Source organism: Volvox carteri, assembly GCF_000143455.1.
Source record: "Volvox carteri f. nagariensis unplaced genomic scaffold VOLCAscaffold_106, whole genome shotgun sequence".
Lineage (NCBI taxonomy): Eukaryota > Viridiplantae > Chlorophyta > Chlorophyceae > Chlamydomonadales > Volvocaceae > Volvox > Volvox carteri.
The window spans coordinates 164,080-183,465 of record NW_003307649.1 but is presented as its reverse complement, the minus strand read 5'-3'; the positions used below and the strand labels follow the sequence as shown (position 1 = coordinate 183,465).

Genomic DNA, 19,386 nt, shown 5'->3' with positions numbered 1-19,386 from the left:
TTCAAAGGGGAGTTCTCGCGGAAGGCCGCGATTGCTGGTAAGCTCCAGCCTCCACGTGTCGGCCATTGTCGTGGGGGCCAGGAGCGAGAACTCCGTGACGTCCTGGGGACTGGGGTCTGCCCGGTATGCCCGGGTGAGGAAGTCGGCCGTGCCCTGACAGCTGAGGCCGACCGGGACGCCTCTCACCTCCCACACAATGGGCTTAGCCTGTTGCTGGTTCTTCACCAGCAGCTCCACTTCCATCGGCTCCATGTTCGAGGTCAATTGCACCCCAGGCACGCGCAATCGCCCGTTAACGATGCGCCTGGCCACTGTCAACGCTGCTAAACCTCCTTTTGGCACAAGGATGGAGAGTTCCATCACAATGTGCCGTTCCCTTCCCATCGGATAAAGCAACCGTTTTTGAATGCGCGGGCCTCCCCAACGGTTGAACTCCTGGTTGCTGCGGAAGATTTGGCCAATTGTTGCCAGAATTTGAAGTCCTAATGGACCGTATATTTGCGCGATGATGTCGCCCGTATCTGAGCCCGCTGGCCACCGGACTGTCACCACGATCGGTTCCAGTTCTAGTGTGGCTCTGTAGATAGCCAAGCCTTCATTTGTTTCGTAAAAGCCATTGACGGCCTTTATCTTTTTGGTCGGTATGGATTGCGGTCTCGCGGCTGAGGTCGGCTGGCGGCCATTTTGAACATTGCCGCGGCTAACAGCCACTGCTGGTCGCCTCTGCGACATTTTCAGGCTAATTAGATAACCATAACTACGCTCATACAATTGAGGTCGCTGTCGGTGGCCACGGCCGCGGTTGGCCGACGGTCATAGTAGCAGCTTAGTCAAGCTTGGTCTCATCCATACATGTATGTATGTATGTATGTATGTATGTATGTATGTATGTATGTATGTATGTATGTATGTATGTATGTATGTATGTATGTATGTATGTATGTATGTATGTATGTATGTATGTACGTATGTATGTGTGTATGTATGATGTGTGGGACACGGGGGTTCATATCTTCCCCTGCGGCCGCTACCTGGCAGACCCCCTGCCTTCCCCGCGGGTATTTCGGCGACCTGGAGTTGGCACCGGGGAGCGTTACTACGTACTGGACGAGCAAGGTCCTAGCTTTTCTTACCAGCCTAGCTCCCCCTCCAGGGAGGGAGCGGAACCCCCCACTAAATATGCGCGGTGATGATCTCATAGCGCATTGCATTATGCCACCTTTAAATTGCCAGTAGAGAGCATTAATTCTTAAGGTATTTGCTAAGTGGCTTGATGCACGGTGGGAGTGTCCGAATACCCTCCCTAGGTGGCCCCGCGTTTTCCCCGTGATTGGCATTACCCCCCCCGTGTAATCACGTCTTGTTACTTGTCGCGGATGCTCCTCAATGGGTGCAGGTACTGCACATCGGCATGAACATCGCCCAGGCCCTGTCGTACCTTCACCCCACTATTTTGCACCGAGGTACGAACAACACACTGTTTAACCTGATGACGACGAAGAAGAAGAGGAAGTAGCAGCAGCTAGGTGGTCTTACTTGCTACAACCCGCCGGCAGCGCAGGCTGGTAGCTGCTGCTCCCCACCCCTCGCCAGTTATTCCCCTCCCCCAATCCCTCCCTCCCGTACCTACCTACATACGTACATACGTACGTATTCTCCTCCGCCAGCCCACAAGCTGCTGGCACCTGTTTGTCTACCCACAAACCACCAAACGACGCCTACCAACCGAATAACCACGCCCACCTCCAAAACCCATTTTCCCCCCCTCACACACCAAACACACACATCCCTCCATTACACCTACCACTCCCCGCCTCTCTCTCTCTCTCTCTGCACCTCCCAGCTCTTTTCCCTTTTCTCTCCTCCTGCTCTCGTTCCGCGTGTGTCCCCGCACCAATACTTATTTGCGTTCCGGCCTCCGTACGACCTCTGTACGTACGACATTACACGCACGCAGACCTCAAACCAGCCAACGTGCTCATCGCGCAACCTGACAGTGACAAACCCATTGCCAAACTGGCGGTGAGTGATGAATACTGGTGTGTGGTAGTTAGTGGTAATGAATAGAAAGCAAGGACGTTTTATGCTATGTAGGCCTACATGGTTTAGATATATGTGCATATACTAACGCTTATCTAGGGCTGCGTTACTCATGACGGTGACGTTCTCCCGCCCTCCAAAAGCACAAATATGCCAGCACTGAAGCTTACACACATACATACACACATACATACACACATACATACATACACACACCCCAAACCCCCAACCCCCCCCCCCAAAACTCAAACCTAGGACTTTGGGTTGTCGCGACTCCGTGATACGGTCCTGATGACGCAGAACCCCGAGGTTGGCACGGTGAGGGGGGTGGGGGGGCGGGTGTGAGGGGTGTGAGATGGGGTGCGGGGTGGGGCGGGTGGGGTGCGGAGCAGTACGGGTTAGGCAGGGGGGAGGGGAGAAATAGGCAATGGGCCCGGAGTCCGGGTATGCCATGCATGTGAATTGGTCAGGAATAGTAGGAGGGAGGGGATACGTCCCCCCCCCCCCCCAGTCGCCATCCACCGCGTGGCGGGTATCGTGTGTATGTGGTACGTGGGGAATGGGAAGGGGCCGGGGTCTCATCTCACGGCGGCAGGGGGGGGAGTGTCATGTCATGTCATGTCATGTCATGTCATGTCATGTCATGTCATGTCATGTCATGTCATGTCATGTCATGTCATGTCATGTCATGTCATGTCATGTCATGTCATGTCATGTCATGTCATGTCATGTCATGTCATGTCATGTCATGTCATGTCATGTCATGTCATGTCATGTCATGTCATGTCATGTCATGTCATGTCATGTCATGTCATGTCAACCCCCCCAGGCCTGCCTGCTATCTCGCACTGCACGGCGCTGCACTGATGGCAGTCACGCACTCTTTCCGTACACATCCGTACACATCCGTACATTAGGTCTTCACGGATCTGAGCTCCACTTCCGACCCGACCGTTGCATTTCCATAGTACAGGTGTCGTACAGGCTACAGTGGCAACAGGGCCGTTGACCTCAGGTCCCGCGTCTTTTGCTTTCCTGATATTGTTCCGTACTGCCATTTTGCCGTACAGGCGCCGTACATGGCTCCTGAAATCTTCGACCTTAGGAACAACATTTTCACCGACCGAATGGTGAGTACTTGTTGGTCCGTGCACGCGTGTGTGTGTATGCATGTATGTGTATGTGTATGTGTATGTATGTTACATATTTGCCTGGCCGACACTGACTGGGCCATCTAAATGTACCCACCGGGGAGACCAACGAAGCACTCTGCTCCTGTTGCGGAGGGTTCTATTGTTCAACCGTTGCCTACTGCATCGGTTGGAATCGTAACCGTTCTCCCTCACGGCGCCGTCACCTGTTCGAATCCGCTAGCCAGCGACATACACCCGCGCAGAGGCCAAGCAACCCCCATTCCACCGAAAGCGCGTGCTCTACAGCTGCGCAACCTACCAATGCACTCACACCGGCGCCAATCGCCACTCCATCCCTGCGAAGACGACGAAGACGAGGAAGAAATGCTGTAATAGGATGTTAACGAAGCGACCACCATTTCACTGTGCGACGAGCTGTCTGTGTATGTATGTATGTATGTATGTGCGTGTAGTAGCGGTGTGGGCGTCACCGTCAGCAGCGGAAAACGCTTCAGTTGCCCGAAGTCGATCCACTTGCAGTGCCAGCACTGCAATATGGTGATGTAAGGAGGACCCCAAGACTCCTAGAGACTTACAAGATGTGTGATGTGTCATCATCATCATCATCATCATCATCATCATAATAATAATAATAATAATAATAATAATTAATAATAATAATAATAATAATAATATCATTAAATAAAATATTAGCGTTAATATTTACATGAAATGTAAAATGTGCGTATGTGAAGCGAGCCAGGAAACGCCCTCGGCCTTCATTATGGACGAAGCATGGACGAAGGTGAGGGCAGCTGCGCCGGACGGTCAGTTGGATGAGGAGGGGTACCCAAGTAAATACGGCTGCAGGCTGTCGGCTGCAGCACGTTACCCTCTCCTCTCCGCTCCCCCCCACCCTCCTCCTCGTACACACACCCTCACCATCACAGTCCCCCTTCGGCTCGGCCCTCCATGTACGGCATGTACGGCATGTCCTCCATCCAGGACATCTACGGATTGGGCGTAATCCTGTGGGAGATGCTGTCGTACAAGAGGCCATGGGAGGGACTTAATGTCGTACAGGTTAGTTGGACATACATATTGGCATGTAGTGCAGGTATATGGATGGATGGGTGGATGGGTGGATGGATAGGCAGGTAAGTAGTCAGGCGGCGAGGTTATTGACCGCCAGGTAGGTAGCCAGGTAGGTAGCCAGGTAGCACGAACGGCGTTTTAAGAGTTCAAGGTAGTCAAGAGCCCTAGGGAAGCCCTAGTTTAAGTAACAGGTACACCTCCTCTCACCCCCCTCCCGCTCTCTCCTCCCCTCCAACCTCGCACCGCGACACTGCTACTCGCCAGTTCCAATCCCATGCAGTGTCGTACACATAACGTGTTCGTTATCATGTGGATTTGCAGATCGCCTACCAGATTGCGCTTATGAAGGTACGGCTTCCGCTGCACCACCTGTCCGACGAGCGCTGTCCCCGCAAGCTTAAAGCGCTCATCTGGGACTGCTGGGACCCGGACCCGGCGAGGCGGCCCGCGGCGGCGGAGGTGGTGAAGGCGCTGGCGCTGGTGCAGGAGGTGGGGGGATACACCGGTGATTGGGTAGTTACAAGTTACAAGTCTCAAGTGCTGCACAAGTGCGGGGAGGTCCGTCAAAGCCGGGAGGCCATGGACTATATATATTGAAAGTTGATTACACCGTACGACCGACGGCGGTTTGGGTCCTGCCAACTAGACCCCGCCTCATCCAGTCACCCAACATCCGTACAGACAGCCATCAGCCATCACCACCATCGCAGCATGCGAAACTTAGTCCATCAACTAGACCTCATCTCCACACCTCAGAAGCGTTAGTAAACCTAGACCTCCCGAACAATGCCGGGGGTCTGACCAGGAATCGAACCCGGAACCTTCATATACACAAAGGCGCCACCAGACCAGACCAAAAATTTGGAACCATTTCTCGATTTGTGGGTAGTAGTAGTTGGCCGGTCGGACAGTTTTGTGATCAGCTAGCGGGAGGTAAGGCGCTGGTGACGCCAGTAGCACTAATGCAACATGTGCCGTCTTTGTCTTTTCCGTGGGTGCGATCGCCGTACATATATGTGTCTGTATAGAGTGTGTGTGTGTGTGTGTGAAATGGCCAACTGCTTCCCTAGGGGTATGTATGTTGTTACAGGGTGGTTAACTTCGCCAGCGGCCCCCTTTCCCGGGGCAGTCCCTGCTCTCCCCTGCTAGAGGGGCACCCTAATCCGTCACCCCATCCGACTTCAGAATGTATTCGTTGGGTTCGGCAACTCACCACCAGCATCCAACCAAATCTAGCGGATCAACGGCGCATCAACTTAGTTCCTGGTCAGCTCGCAAGTTGATATGGGGTATGTATGGGGTATGTATGTATGTATGTATGTATGACGTTGATTACACTGTGGGCTGAAAAGCCGGGGGCCCAGGGCCGAAGCACAGCGCGGGGGGCGGGTGCATACGGCTGGTTAGTCTCATGCACTCCGCCCCCGGGTCAGGCCGCACGGGAAACGACGGCCGGCACGCAACAGCGCTTGTTTGGCGCTCCAACTAGACGGGATCTATGCCCGTTGGTCTCCTAACATAAACGAAGTCGCAACTGGGGGGCTCTTCCTGCCGACCGAACGAACCGAGCATCTCAGAGAGCTCGCTACCAGGACCTGGGCGACCGGGAGCCCGACGAGTCATCCCGGGCTGGGGAGGTCACCAAGCTCAAAAATCCTCACGCAAAAAAGAGCGCAAAGAGCTCACACCACAAGACGCCAAACAGCCTCCTTAGACTACTACCCTCCTCCGCCTCTCCCTCCCTGGGCTAGTCCAGGGGAGATAGCCCCCGTCGAGGGGGTAACACCGCACAAGTCCGCGCCCTTCCACAGCACTGGGTCTAACTTGGAAAGTACTCAAACGGGAAGACCCTGCGGCAACGCAGGGCGATCAAGCCTCCGGAAACCACAGGGGGGGAGGGTAGCCAGCTCGGCGCCCCCCCAATACCGCTCTACCAAGACGGCTGGTTCCCAAGATCCTATCTCACCTAGACGCCGCAACACGAAAAACCCGGTCTCGTACCCTGAAGAACCTAGTCCTGCACCACGCGCGCACCTTCGAGTACGGCCCCCCCTTCTGGGTGCCCACCTCCCCCTCATCCGCGCCCTCGCTACGGCCACCTGTTTCCACTCACCACCCCTCAACCCTACATCCTCTTGGTGTACTCTCTACCTCTTCCCCTCCCCCCCCGGCTCTCCCCGCCCTTTCCCCGGTCTCCCCCCCCTCCGCCGGTACGGCTCCCCCAGGCAAATAAACCCTCCCTCCCCCATGTCCCCTTGCGCGGCACCCCCCCAAGCCCCATCCCTGATCCCGCCCCCCTCGCAACCTATCCCCTCAACCTCCCTCTCGACCTGTTATATGTATGTATGTATGTATGTATGTATGTATGTATGTATGTATGTATGTATGTATGTATGTATGTATGTATGTATGTGGTGAGGGGGATAAAACTAGGGCTCCGGCAAGGCAAGGAAGATCAGATGGGGGAGGGGTAGAAACCTAAAACCCTAAAACCCTAAAACCGCTTAAGGGTAAGGGTTTGGGGATGGAGAGGAAAGGTGGCGACCCGGGATGTGTGTTGCCGAGGTTTTCTACTTGCGTGTTTTGATATACTTTATTGCTACCATGATCGCGGGTATCCTAGGAATATGTGTACGCTTGTGCATATGTATGTTATGTACGTATGCATGTCGGTGGTCACTGGGAGCGAGGACGTGTGCGCTTGTGTGTATGTGTGTGTAGGTTACACGTATCTGACCGGGCCTGACACTGCCCATAGAGCCTGCTGGAACCCAGGGCCCCGACGGAAAGACCGCCTGGCTAAGCTCTCTTCCCCGCGGGCGGTGCCTCTGGCACACACCCCCTAAGCGGCAAGGAGAGCCGCAGGTCCGCTAGCTCCGCTCCCCTCCCCCTCAGGGGGGAGGGTGAAAGCATCGCACGCGCGCACACGCGTTCACTGAGCCTCTGAAACACACAACAAGACTCCCCTCTCCATCCCCGGCCTGATCCGGTTCTCGGGGCGAGGGCTCAGTAGACACAGGAAACCCGGAAACCCCCTGTGTGTATGCAGCATGTGCAGCCCCCCCAAACTCCTCGTTTTTCCCCCATCACTCACCGCCCCAAACCCACCTCTTATCCCACGTGCCCCCTCCCCCGATTTCCTAATAACACACTTACCTGATTCGTTGCTGTACCTGCATCTGCACATTCACCCTGCCAGGCAACTCTGGGGTTTAATAAAAATATCTCTCATGAAGTCCTCCTACAACTCAACCTCTACTGAAACCCCCTAAACCTCTGGCTCACGTTTTCTTGTGCAGTCCTGCCGCGTTGATCCTAATCGCAATAAACTGCAATCATCATCATCGGCATCGGCATCGTTCAAGATGATATGATGAGAATGTTGAAGTTGGTGACGATGGCTCCTCGGTTACCGCTACCTAGCCGGCAGCTACGTAGCCGGCGGCGGCGGCTGCTTTGGGCAAAACTGGATGGCGGCAACCGGTCGCGGCACTGCGCGATGTCTTCGGTGATGGTGATGGTGATGGTGATAATGATACATAGATGTTTTTGTGTCAACCGTACTTCTCATATGTCATCAATATCACGTTATCGGTGTCTTATCTATGTCTGACATAACGGATATGTATGCATCATGATGTGCATCACCCGCCCTGGATGGCATAGAATTAGTTCGGCCTGCAGACGACTCTATCTCAGCCAGGTCTGTACGTACGTTTATATTCGTACTATGTGTCGTGTGCACTTTTTGCATACATCTATCGTTTGCTCGCATGGACGCCATAAAGCACTAATTTGTTTTATCATCATACGCATCTCATCATCATCATCACCATCATCGTCTGCATCATCTGCTGCTCGCTCGGTGTATATAGTTGGTAACGGATATCTTTGCAGGCAGCATAATGGCGGCATTTATATACGAATGGAATTTACGGCTGTTGCTGCTGCTGCTGCGGAAAAGTAGTCCCCCAGCTAAATATACATAGCTAAATAAAAGCATTCTTCCTTTTTTTGCACCTACATGATCACCAATGCATCCCCCGTTTGCAGCTTCGTAGTTTTTTCATTCTTTGCAGCTCGTTGATATTACGCAAAATGCCATAAGGCTACTGCGCCGAGGACTACTTCTGCTGCTGCTAGCCAGGTCGCTCATATCCATCGCCATCGCCATCGCCATATCAGTCATGTCCTTCTATCGTATGCATGGTAGATATCTCTCTACCTATCTTAGCGGCACCTGCACCAGGAATTCCTCCGCCTCCCCTCCCCGTCTTGTTTGCTTTGTGAGACGGCATGACATACATACAAATCAGTAGCAGTTTCGTGCTGCTGCTGTTAGCTCTGCATCAACGTATGTATTATTTTAGGGATGAATCGCTTATTAATGTATTTGTTGCGTTGTGTCGTTCGTTACTATGAACCCATGAGTTCATGATCATGCGCTTTAGAAAGTACTTATCACATTATCCTATGTATCAAAACATATGCCTCTACGGAAGGTACGTCTGGCCCCCCGCTCGTCCTCATGCAGCCAAGGCAGGGTGTGTGGTTGCGTTAGTCAACGGCTAGCTATAGGGGCAGCAGCGGTGGTGGTGGTGGTGGTGGTGGTAGTGGCGGTGGGGGGAGGGCGGACACCTACCGCCTGCAGGCTTAGCGAGCATGTGCTTGACCGATACATATGCGTGCATATGCACGTTCGTGCATGCGGGCGTGGGCCGATGGCACATGTTCCGTGTTGATCTGAACCGCGATGTGTTCGTTCCATGTATGTGTTCGGCGTGATGCCGTCCGCCGGGGCGGTGTACTTTATCACGCCCTACCCCCTCTTACCTCCGAAGGGGCAAAACCACCCAAAATCTCATCGTGTTATTGGAGGTCTTAGGCTTTATTGTTGATTTTGTTTTCTTTGAAGTTCCTAGCCTCCCCACCACGTAACTAGCAGTAAAGCCGATTCGACCGTGACGGTTGATATCTCATCGATGTTTATCTAGATACAAACACAGAAGCTCTGTTCTATATTATATACATATTAGGTCAGTAAAGTACAAGGAAACGCCTTGGCATAGCTCGCTAGCGTCGGTATATTACAAATCGATACCGGTCGTGGTAATATTTCGGGCAAACAGCCACGCATAATATTCAAGCATATAATGCTAAATCTTAAACTGTTGATATGAGCTATCAACTCGTTATGCTGCGAGTGTGGCGAGACATTCCCAAACACATTGGAAGCCTTCATCCATTGCCGCGATGACAAGTTGAAGAGTTAGGTCCCTGGAAGGAAAATAAAGATAATATTTCGGAAGTACAATGACGCGAAGCGGTCTTCGGAACGGCCTTTTGCTGGCGCTTGTCTTCGTCGCGGGGACAACGCACCTCGCGAGTACCGCAAGCCAGACTGTGGCGCAGTCAGGTATCGGGGAATCCAACGGAACAAAAGTTTCAAATTTAAACTCTTAAAAACAGCATATCCTTGCAAACAATAATACATCCACTGAACCACCGTTTACTTTTTCACTCGCTCATTTCGCCGGATGTGCGTGCGTTTGAACATGCTGGCACAATGCTGGCCAACGGGCGTAGAAGATGCAGATGATGCTGCGACAACTACAAGTGTCAGCTTGGCGTCATCGCCGCTACAACAGCAGCAGCGGCAGCGGCAACGGCTGGCGCAGCAGCGGCCCTTCATCTCGGTAATGAACCCCAGCTCTGCATCCAGCAGCGATATACAGAAATTGTACGAGCAGGCGGCTAACATTTCCGCCATCGCCTACCTCCTGTTCGCCTCCGCGGAGCCGCTCTCATATGCCCAGGGTGTGTCGGCGCTCTTCCGCTCCCCTTCCCTTCTCTTTCCTTCCCTTCGGCCATGTGGCGGTCTTTTTAAAACGACTAGAGCTATTGGTGAAGTATTATGCCACCCGGTTTTACGGACGGCGACCCCCGCTTGTGTACGAAACTTGTAAAAATCGTATTAGGTTTAAGTAGTTGAGTAGTGATGAGCTAGTAGTACTGATTAAGGTTAGAGTGAAAAGTCGGTTAAATACCTGTTTCGGGATTAGCGTCAACTGGACCAGGAAAGGGATCACCTGCAAGGACCACGAGGGGACTTCAGGACGGTGAAATACTACTATCGAACCCCATGTCCGACATATATTTTTATTGAAAAAAAACATTATTGCCTGCTGGCTACCCGGTCCCTGTAGGCTCGTCCAATGCCCTGCTGCCGTACCTGGCACCAGTCGTACTTCAGCTGTATGCGTCGCTTCCAGAACGCTGCACCTCGCCGGTGGTCAAAGAGCTGTACGGAATTTCGTGGTACTTGTACGGCTCATCTCCTGGCCTTCAGGTGTGTATGTGGCCCTGTGTCTTACTTGGTTAAGAGTAACGCAGGGGGAGCGGCCTGCGAACAGGATGCGTGTCTGTCTGTCTGTCTGTCTGTCTGTCTGTCTGTCTGTAGGGGAATATATGGGCTTCCCCGGCCGCAGGGCTTTGTTTGCTAGCCATACATGCCTGACCCGACAGCGGCATGTGGTTGGTTACTCGGTTCGTTGGGTTGTTAGTTGCGTATGATTAATTAGGTTATTGTTAGTTGGATTCTTAGTTGGATGGTGATCCATTTTATGGGAATGCCTTCCAAACTTCCAGATTTGTACACTCGTTTGCCAGGTGATTCACCCCATCAGTAAGGCCCATCTCGCCATTCCGTATTACTGCTCATGACAGGATACATAAACAAGGCGCGAGCATGGCACCATGCATGCATCGTGCCTACGTGCTCTGGTTTGTCTGGCTGTCTATCTATCTCTGTCTATCTGTCTGTCTGTGCGTAAGTATGTACATCTGTCCACACCTACCCTACCCTACCCTACCCTACCCTACCCTACCCTACCCTACCCTACCCTACCCTACCCTACCCTACCCTACCCTACCCTACCCTACCCTACCCTACCCTACCCTACCCTACCATACCCTACCATACCCTACCCTACCCTACCCTACCCTACCCTACTCTGCCAGTTTGCTTACCCGTCTACTGCCTCTTCCCCCTTCCACACACACCACACACACCACACACACCACGCAACACACACGCAACGTTGCCGGCCGCTGCACATCGCCTTCACCCGCCCGTTGCCCTCTTCCCGCTCTCCCCCCCCCGTACAGGCATGCCAATATGATCTATTCCAGTCTCTCAAGGCCATATTCTCCTGGGTACGACAAAACACCCCGCTACGGCTGCAGTACATCCCAGATCAGCCCCTTGCAACCGCCGCCTGGCCCGACCTGATCCTGAGGCCCCCCCTGGAGCTCTCCAAAGCCCTGTCTGAGGCGCTGTCAACCCCGGGGGGAGAGTTGGGTAGCGTGGCGGCGGTGGTGGCGGCTCGCTGCGGCATCACACCTGGCGACCTGGCGGCGCTGGTGCCGCGTATCTCCGCCGCATTGGACGGACTCCACGTCGATCTGGAACTGCTGCAGCAAGTCTCCCGGGGGCTCGCGGCGTCCGGGATGACATCATCCGCTGATGCGGGCGACGGCGGCGCCGCCTCCTCGAGGCGGAAGGAGGCGGCGGAGGCGGCAGCAGAGGGGCTGATGCCACGTCATCCACATCGACGTCAACAACCAACAGCAAGACCTGCTAAAGACAACGCTCATGTTTCCAACGATTTTTCTTCTTCTTCTCCTGCTGCTGGTGCTGGTGCTGCTGCTGATGATGATGATGACGATGATGGTGATGATGGTGATGATGACGATGATGGTGATGATGTTTCTGGTATTAGGAGCAGTCGGCGAAGAACGCAGTCCACATCGAAGAGCAGCAGCGACAGCGACCCCGTGTATTTGTTGCCGCCTGGCATTAACATGACGCCCGCAGCCGCCATGCCGGCTCTGCTGATTCCTCTGGTGTTTCATGTCATGCTGTACAAGGACTCCGGAGGCGGTGCGATCGGGCCCGCAGATTATTTGAAGGCGCCTGTATATCTGGATCGTATGGTTCGACAACTGAACTTGATGTCCAAACCGACAAATATGCAGTTTTTCATCAAGGTGATGACAAGAATTGAACATGTTTCTCAATTTGTCGCTCCACGCCTCCATTATAAGCGTTGATACGTTTGTTTACTAAAGCCACCTACTGGGGAGAGGAGGGGAGGGAGAGAGAGAATCCTCTTGAAGGCGCTAAGTATGTGGTGTCGCCCGGTGACGTTGACGAGAGCGACTGCATGTGTTTGCGCGAGCCCGAGCAGGGAGCCGACCCCGAGTGGCTCTACTGGGCCACTACTGGAGAATTTGTGAAATCTTTTAAATTGATCTATCGATCGATTGATCTCTTACATATCCATACACCCATAAAACCATAAAACCCAAACACATATAAAACCATAAAACCCAAACACATGTAAAACTATCGCTTACACATCGCTTGCCTATCCACCAATTGCTAATAATGCGGGCACTTCATCTAGTTCATTTTCCCGGTCGAGATCCGCTGGCTCTCACGTTTATATTGCATCCGCCTTCTCTTTTTTCAACTCATGAGCTTGAATGTCTGTTCGTTTCGCTCAGGCGACGGAATTTATAACCGGCTCCCTCCTTCCCTCCCTCCTTCCCTCCCTCCTTCCCTCCCTCCTTCCCTCCCTCCTTCCCTCCCATAACCTGCTACTATTTTATCGCACACGCACGCGCGCGCGCGCCCCAACGGTAATCAAGTAGGAGGTCCGCAACAACGCCGTGAGCCACCCCCGGCTGTTGCTGGCTGACCGAGCTACGTGGCTGAGCCTCCCCTTCTGCCAGGGGTCAACTTGTTTGACCGATGATAACTTCGTCAGCGCGTAAGTACTTTGTAGGGTTCTAGAGATAGGTTCTCGTCATTTGTGCGTAACTACTGGACATACAGACAAACATATATGTATATGTGTGTGTTATGAAATATAATGTGTTATATATGTGTGTTATGAAATTGTGCCCCTGCCGCCTCCTGATAAGGTCGTTCCCTAACCCTTCAAACGACCACGCACGCGCCAAGCAAACTCGATCTGGCTTGCCGTTATTGTATTGTTGTACACCATGGTGTATGCGTTACGAAAAATCTCACTGCTGCTGTCGATAAACAAGCGAACAGACGGACAAGCTTGAAGACACTTAAGAGTTTGTTCGATAATTATTTGGATGGTGTGCACATATTGCAGGCTGCTCTCGGACTGGCCTCGGAGCATCAACGTGTTCGTGGTCAGCGACGGGACGGCGGGGGGCAACATACTGGGTTACGCGTACATAGGGGGGTAAGTTTTTTCCGTTTCCCTCTCCCCTCTCTCCCATCCCCTCTCTCCCCTCTCCCCCATCCCCTCTCTCCCCTCTCTCCCATCCCCTCTCCACCTCCCCTCTCTCCCATCCCCTCTCCACCATCCCCTCTCTCCCATCCCCTCTCCACCATCCCCCTCTCTCCCCTCTCCCCTCTCCCCCAGCTCCTATCCCATCTCCCCCAGCCCCCAGCCCCCAGCCCTTTCCCGTCCAGTTCTTCTCCTCGACACCCTTAACACTATCTCTCTTTCCTTACTCTTCCATCGCTTTCTTTTCTTTCTCTCCCTATCATATGATGTAACATATTCTTACAAGAAATTGTTATTACTATTATTATTATTATTGCTTTTATTCCGACTACTATTATTGGGGCACAACGGTTATTTTGGCCTGCGGCTGCTTCTACTTATTGCAGGTCGGACTCTTCGCCGTCTGCGGGTATCGTGTTCCTCTCCTGGGACAGCGTCACACCCGCCGGGTACAACTCGCCCTCGCAGTACAACGCCGGAGCACAGACGCTACTCCACGAAGTACTCCACCATCTGGGGCTACAACACCCTTTCGGCCGCGACTCAACGTTGGCCGCTGGCTGCAGCGACGATGACTATGTCATTGACACGCCTACCACCCTGGGTACGTACGGATGTACGACAGCATGGATGGATGGCTGTACGACACGTTTGGATTGAGATTGCGTGCCTAGATATTCGACCGGCAGGTGGATGGGTCATATGTCATGTAATGTAATGTAATGTTACAGAGTGGGAGGCTTCTGGGCCGCTTTATCACATTGTCAGTTCTACGATTTATCACCTTATAGCACCATTCACCACTACCACATAGTCTTCGCCATACGAACTGTAAGTCCAAGGCGGCGGATCCAGCCTTCAGGGACCCCTCCTCATCCATTCACCCGAACATCCGCATGACGGTGCAGCAGCACAGTCACTGCTCGCTCTTTGCTCTTTCAGAGCAGACGAACGAACGGTTTTGGTTGGGCTGCACAACAAAATGCCACCGCCAGCTCCTCCTTTCCTCCCCCCCACACACCACCAAACAGACTGCTGACGCTGGAACAAAGACCAAACCAGGCGGTATTGTGTTAGTGCTGAAGGAGTCAGGTGCCGACTTGAATGGCTGAATGTCATCCATTCCCAGATTTGCTGGCACGATTTGCATGCTAAAACACTAAAGCAACAACATCCCCGCAATCTCGCGCCACAATAATGGCTATTGACCGTCCATGTCGGCTTTTACGGACGCGGGGGGCCCACCCAAGTGCATCCGTGTGGATCCCTCTTGGATCACGTAACCCTCTTCCTGTAACTAGATAAGCACGGCAGAAAACCAGCAGAGAACAATACCAACACATACACATACACACACACAGATTCCCCCTCTCTCGCCTCCCGCCCGCCCAGGACCCGTATCCTCTAGTTCGTACTATTCCACGGCACTGTCGTACTGCATGGAGCTCTTTTGGGGCCGTGACGGTGGCAACTGGGACGTCGCCTTTCAGCGCCTAAGCAGCGGCCCTTTGGGGATACCTGAAGCGGATATGAACGCCTGGGCTGACTCATGCCCCACTAGAGCCGGGTACGACGAGCTGGGCAACTACATGACGTACAACACTGCCGTGTGCTATGCGGCGCTGGGGCACCTTACTGCGGCGCAGGCGCAACGAGCGCATTACGTGACGGCGGAGATGAACCCCGTGCTATATGCCTGGGGACAGTACTACGCCAAGACGGGGGTGCCGCCGTCGCAGGCGCCGGGGCTACAAGTATTAGCGGCGTCACCACCTGAGCCGTACATGGATGTCTGCAAGGTACGAATGTACGATGTTTTGGTGTGTGGTGGCAGCTCTCGGGCGACTGGCGTGGGGAGCGCCGCTCAGTAAGGGGTTACAGGAGCAACCCACAGCCGCAGCTTGGGTATTAATTCCGCGCTGCTATCGCTTTTTTTGGGTAAAAATGTAAAAGATATGGGCTGCCTATGGAAGTGTACGAACTTCTTTTTATGTTCGTACGCTACGCACGAAGGGCTCCCATGTCGAATGATTTTAGGGATGACAGCAGAGGCGGCGTGGGTAAGCACCCACGGAAACAGATGCACGCACATTCCGACAAGTGCACCTTGGCAGGGACCTTGGCAAGGAGGGGTCATTGGCGAGCGAGTTCATATCTCCGTACCACTGTACGATTCTTTATTATGTGCAGGTCACTGGCACCGGCTGCGCGTGCAAGAGCAAATGGTCGTACGGTTCATCCTCGTATTCGTACTGCGTGCAGCTTGACGATAAATCTTCTCGCCTCTGGTGAGTGACCTCCGCTGGCTATACCGCGGGGGCTAACTGGCCCGCGCCGGTGCGTGTATAGGGCAGAGCTAGCATGCACGTGTAGGCTAAGTGGACAGAGGGGAAGCACGCAGCCCAAAACATGGAGCGTGAGTTACTAGCTGAGCTCTCGGGTTGGAGGGTATGAAAATGCCTGGAAGGTGCAGACATTGGTGATCTAGAACATTCTGATGTACCCAAAACCCTGCACGCACGCACTCACGCAACCTGCGCACTTCAAGGAGGATCGGCGCCGCTCGGGACGCCGATATCATTTTGCACTATCAGGGCTAGCTATCCCTCGCTTCGCTTCATGTTAACGCATATATCTATTCTCACGTATACGCGGATGTAAACGCGCACACCTATACAGGTGCCAAGTGGAGGACCCCGCGACATGTTCGAGCTGCACCAACTACCAGACGGCTTGCGTCATGACCTGCGGAGGTGAGTTGACTGGTTTAAACACTGGTTTACACATACATGTGTGCATGGGCGCGTTGGTAATAATAATAATATAATGATGATGATGATGATGGTGACCAAAACTAGGGGGCGGCTTTTCAAAGCCGAAAAGGGGCTCCGCCCCGGTGCAGCCACTTACAGGAAAGCTATCTTTGTCGCGCTCCGATTTATCTGGAATGCCTCCTTTGGCATTTCGATATAGAATGGATATAGCTTCTAATTTTATCTTTTGCGGAGCAAGATATGTAACTTTATGTTTAACTCGGAGCCATGGAAAGCTATCTTCGCGCTCCGATTTATCTGGAATGTCTCCTTTGGCATTTCGATATAGAATGTATATAGCATTCAAACGCTATTTTTTGCGGGGCGAGATATGTAAGCCACTGATTGACTGACTGACAACAGTGAACCCGGGGGGCTCGGCCCCCCGAATGGCGCTTCGCGCCCGGGGCCTCGCCCAAAAAGCAGTTGCTCCATCTATTATTAATCGCTTGTGTGCCCCCCCTTGCTCTCAGCCGCCGCGACCCCGACAGTCTGCAAGACACCCCCGTTGCCTGGAGCCATCTCGCCGCCACCACCGCCACCACGAATCCAGATGCGTCCGCTGCCGCCACCGCCACCGCCAAGGGCCGTACCCAGCGCCTGCAAGGTAGGAACGTTCGACAGTACAGCGCGAGGCCCTCGTTTCGCATGAGCCGCTTTACGCTTTAGTCGTGTACTCTTTCAAAATCTTGATATTGCTGCTATTCGTTTGTGCGTGCCACTCCCGAAAATGACGTTGCCGCTAACGGCTCGCGCATTAATGATATTGCTTCTGCCGTTACACCGTTACACATACGCTAAGGTCTTGTGTACAAGTCACTTACACTGCCGTCGCTCACTTTAGTCTACCTCCCTTTTTTTTCCGTTTCTGTGCCATGTATGGCAATGGGTGTTGTGACAATCTACCGCTACGCTGCCTACTACGACGTGGTTTACTCGTACATCGTTACGTGACGTCGTACGGCAGAAAGCCATGAATGGCTGTGATTGCCGTAGCACGTGGCAGTACGGCGATGCCTATGCCAGCTACTGCTCGGCTCCGGACGGCAATAAGCAGCTGTGGTGAGTACGGCGGACCGGCAGTACGACACGTGCATACAAATGTGTCCCAGAGCTCCTGGCGGATGTGTCATACATAGGTCATAGAGGTCACGTAGGCTGTGTGTCACTAGATCGATAAATAGGTAAATAGACCCGGGTGTTGTACATCGCTACGGAGAGCATCACCACCGCCACCGCCACCGCCACCGCCATCAGCAGCAGCTTCACAAGGTGTAAGCGTTACGGTCACAGAGTCCGCACAGGTGCTGAGGGGTCCGTCAAAGCGGGTGAGGGGGGGGCATGGACCGGTCATAAAAGTGTTAAGTGTTACAGTGTCGGGGGCGACTGTCGTTTGAGCGCAAAGCCCCGTTTGAGCGCAAAAAGCGCCGTTTAGCGCTGCATGCCGAGGTCTCTCAGACCTCTGGAGCGAGAGCTATAGCTAACGCCAGCGTGGGAGCCTCAGTCATGGTGGTGGTGGTGGTGCGCATGTCTGTGAAACCCGAGTTCACTCCCTCTCATCCTCAGCCCACAAGCCATCATAAGCGGCCGCGGGGGGCCATTCCCCAAACACATGTAATTCATCCTCCACCGTTCTGCAGTCGCAAAGCCTGCAGGTACGTGCGGCACGGCACATTCACGGTCGCTGGGGCTCATGTGGAAATGTAGGGTGGAACTCAAGAAGGATGTACGACGGAACGCGTGCCTGGGTGTTTTCTTCTGAAGTGGGTCGAAAAAGTCCGGGGTTTTAAAGTTATATCCCATCCCCACCACGCACATTTGAAGGAGAAAGGGGTGTTGGATGTCCTTTCTTGTTTGCATGAAGAATCGTGAAAACGCCGAAGACGATGCTATAAGGGCTGTTGGCCTGTATATTTTTGGGAGCTCCTCGATTCGTGGTTGTTCTCTTCCGGGTATTGCTTTGTTGCTCACGTCGTATACATAACTATACAGTATGAATCACGAGTGATGGACTGATTCGTAATTTTGGGCGGTTTGATTGAAGAGATTCCACATTACCACACGCACCAGAATGCACAAATGTTGCCAACAGACTTAGGATAAGGGAAGAAGCAAAAGACACACGCGCGCGTGTGTGTGTGTCTATATGCAACATGCATGGTGGCAGGTGCCAGACGGTTCCAACCTGTCCGTCGTACTTCACGGATCCGTACCAGTGGTGCTCGCCAGCACTCTCCGCATCGTACTGCCAGAGTAAGTGTCGTCAGTCGATCACAAACACACCAAAACACACATTTGCGAATTTCGCGGGAAAATGGAATGATGCTGTAAGGCGGCCGGCTAGGAGTAGCACTGTCGTGTAGGCTGAACGAATATACGCATATTGGGTTTGTTTTTTTTACAGCTTTTTGCACAGCATTGCATTACTTCTCATTGCATCGCTTCTGGATTCATGACCTCGTCCATTCAAACTTCGAAAGCGTTCCAACCTCCTCCCTCCTCCCTTGGCCCTTCCGCCTGCCGTCCAACTCAACATTCCACCCAAACATCCCGACAGGCGAACCCATCTACTTCTCTACCATCCGCATTCCCCCGGTGCCTCCACCCGCACGGTCGCCCCCTGCTCCTCCCCCTGCTCCTCCCCCTCCTCCGCCTCCTCGCCCTAGCAGCACGACGATCCAACCTCCTCCCCCGTCAAGTAGCCCCCCCAGCAGCAGCAGCAGCAGTAGCTCCCCTGCCCCGCCTCCAACTCGCAGCCCTCCACCCAGCCCTCAGCCCCAACCCTCGCCAAACCCTCCACTTAAGCCTCGACCGAAACCCGCACCCAGTCCTTCACCCAGCCCTATGCCTGTAGCGCGGAGCCCTCCCCCCAATCCGCCATCCAGCCCGCCACCCAAACACCCCTCCCCCCTCCCGCCTCCCCGCAGTCCTCCGTCTCGAATCATCACCCCTCCGCCTCCAACTCACAGCCCT

The 19,386-nt window shown here is 53.6% G+C and overlaps 3 protein-coding genes across 3 annotated transcripts in view; all 3 read left to right on the top strand.

The window, feature by feature from the left end:
• Window positions 1-1,411: 1,411 nt before the first annotated feature.
• VOLCADRAFT_100138 (uncharacterized protein) lies at window positions 1,412-3,817 on the top strand (the record flags this gene model as incomplete). Its single annotated transcript, XM_002958778.1, has 6 exons — window positions 1,412-1,463; window positions 1,958-2,022; window positions 2,296-2,358; window positions 2,870-3,013; window positions 3,111-3,170; window positions 3,650-3,817. 6 exons carry the CDS (start codon window positions 1,412-1,414, stop codon window positions 3,815-3,817), a joined length of 552 nt encoding a protein of 183 aa, XP_002958824.1.
• Window positions 3,818-3,957: 140 nt separating this feature from the next.
• Window positions 3,958-6,190, top strand: VOLCADRAFT_108331 (uncharacterized protein; the record flags this gene model as incomplete). The annotated part of the gene is made up of 4 exons (XM_002958777.1): window positions 3,958-3,978; window positions 4,124-4,156; window positions 4,590-4,826; window positions 5,702-6,190. The coding sequence occupies 4 exons, from the start codon at window positions 3,958-3,960 to the stop codon at window positions 5,783-5,785; spliced, it is 375 nt and encodes a 124-aa protein (XP_002958823.1). The 3' UTR covers window positions 5,786-6,190.
• Window positions 6,191-9,823: 3,633 nt separating this feature from the next.
• The window catches only part of VOLCADRAFT_100136 (uncharacterized protein), a gene marked incomplete at both ends in the record, with an annotated part of 11,906 nt that continues 2,343 nt past the window's right edge, over window positions 9,824-19,386 (top strand). Inside the window, 16 exons of the mRNA XM_002958776.1 lie at window positions 9,824-10,085; window positions 10,511-10,617; window positions 11,436-12,317; window positions 12,984-13,102; window positions 13,460-13,552; window positions 13,736-13,986; window positions 14,035-14,204; window positions 14,632-14,692; window positions 14,993-15,399; window positions 15,791-15,888; window positions 16,280-16,353; window positions 16,887-17,020; window positions 17,980-18,068; window positions 18,581-18,666; window positions 18,971-19,008; window positions 19,083-19,111. Of these exons, the coding sequence (XP_002958822.1) occupies window positions 9,824-10,085; window positions 10,511-10,617; window positions 11,436-12,317; window positions 12,984-13,102; window positions 13,460-13,552; window positions 13,736-13,986; window positions 14,035-14,204; window positions 14,632-14,692; window positions 14,993-15,399; window positions 15,791-15,888; window positions 16,280-16,353; window positions 16,887-17,020; window positions 17,980-18,068; window positions 18,581-18,666; window positions 18,971-19,008; window positions 19,083-19,111 (2,900 nt within the window). The remainder of the gene's footprint in view (window positions 10,086-10,510; window positions 10,618-11,435; window positions 12,318-12,983; window positions 13,103-13,459; window positions 13,553-13,735; window positions 13,987-14,034; window positions 14,205-14,631; window positions 14,693-14,992; window positions 15,400-15,790; window positions 15,889-16,279; window positions 16,354-16,886; window positions 17,021-17,979; window positions 18,069-18,580; window positions 18,667-18,970; window positions 19,009-19,082; window positions 19,112-19,386) is intronic.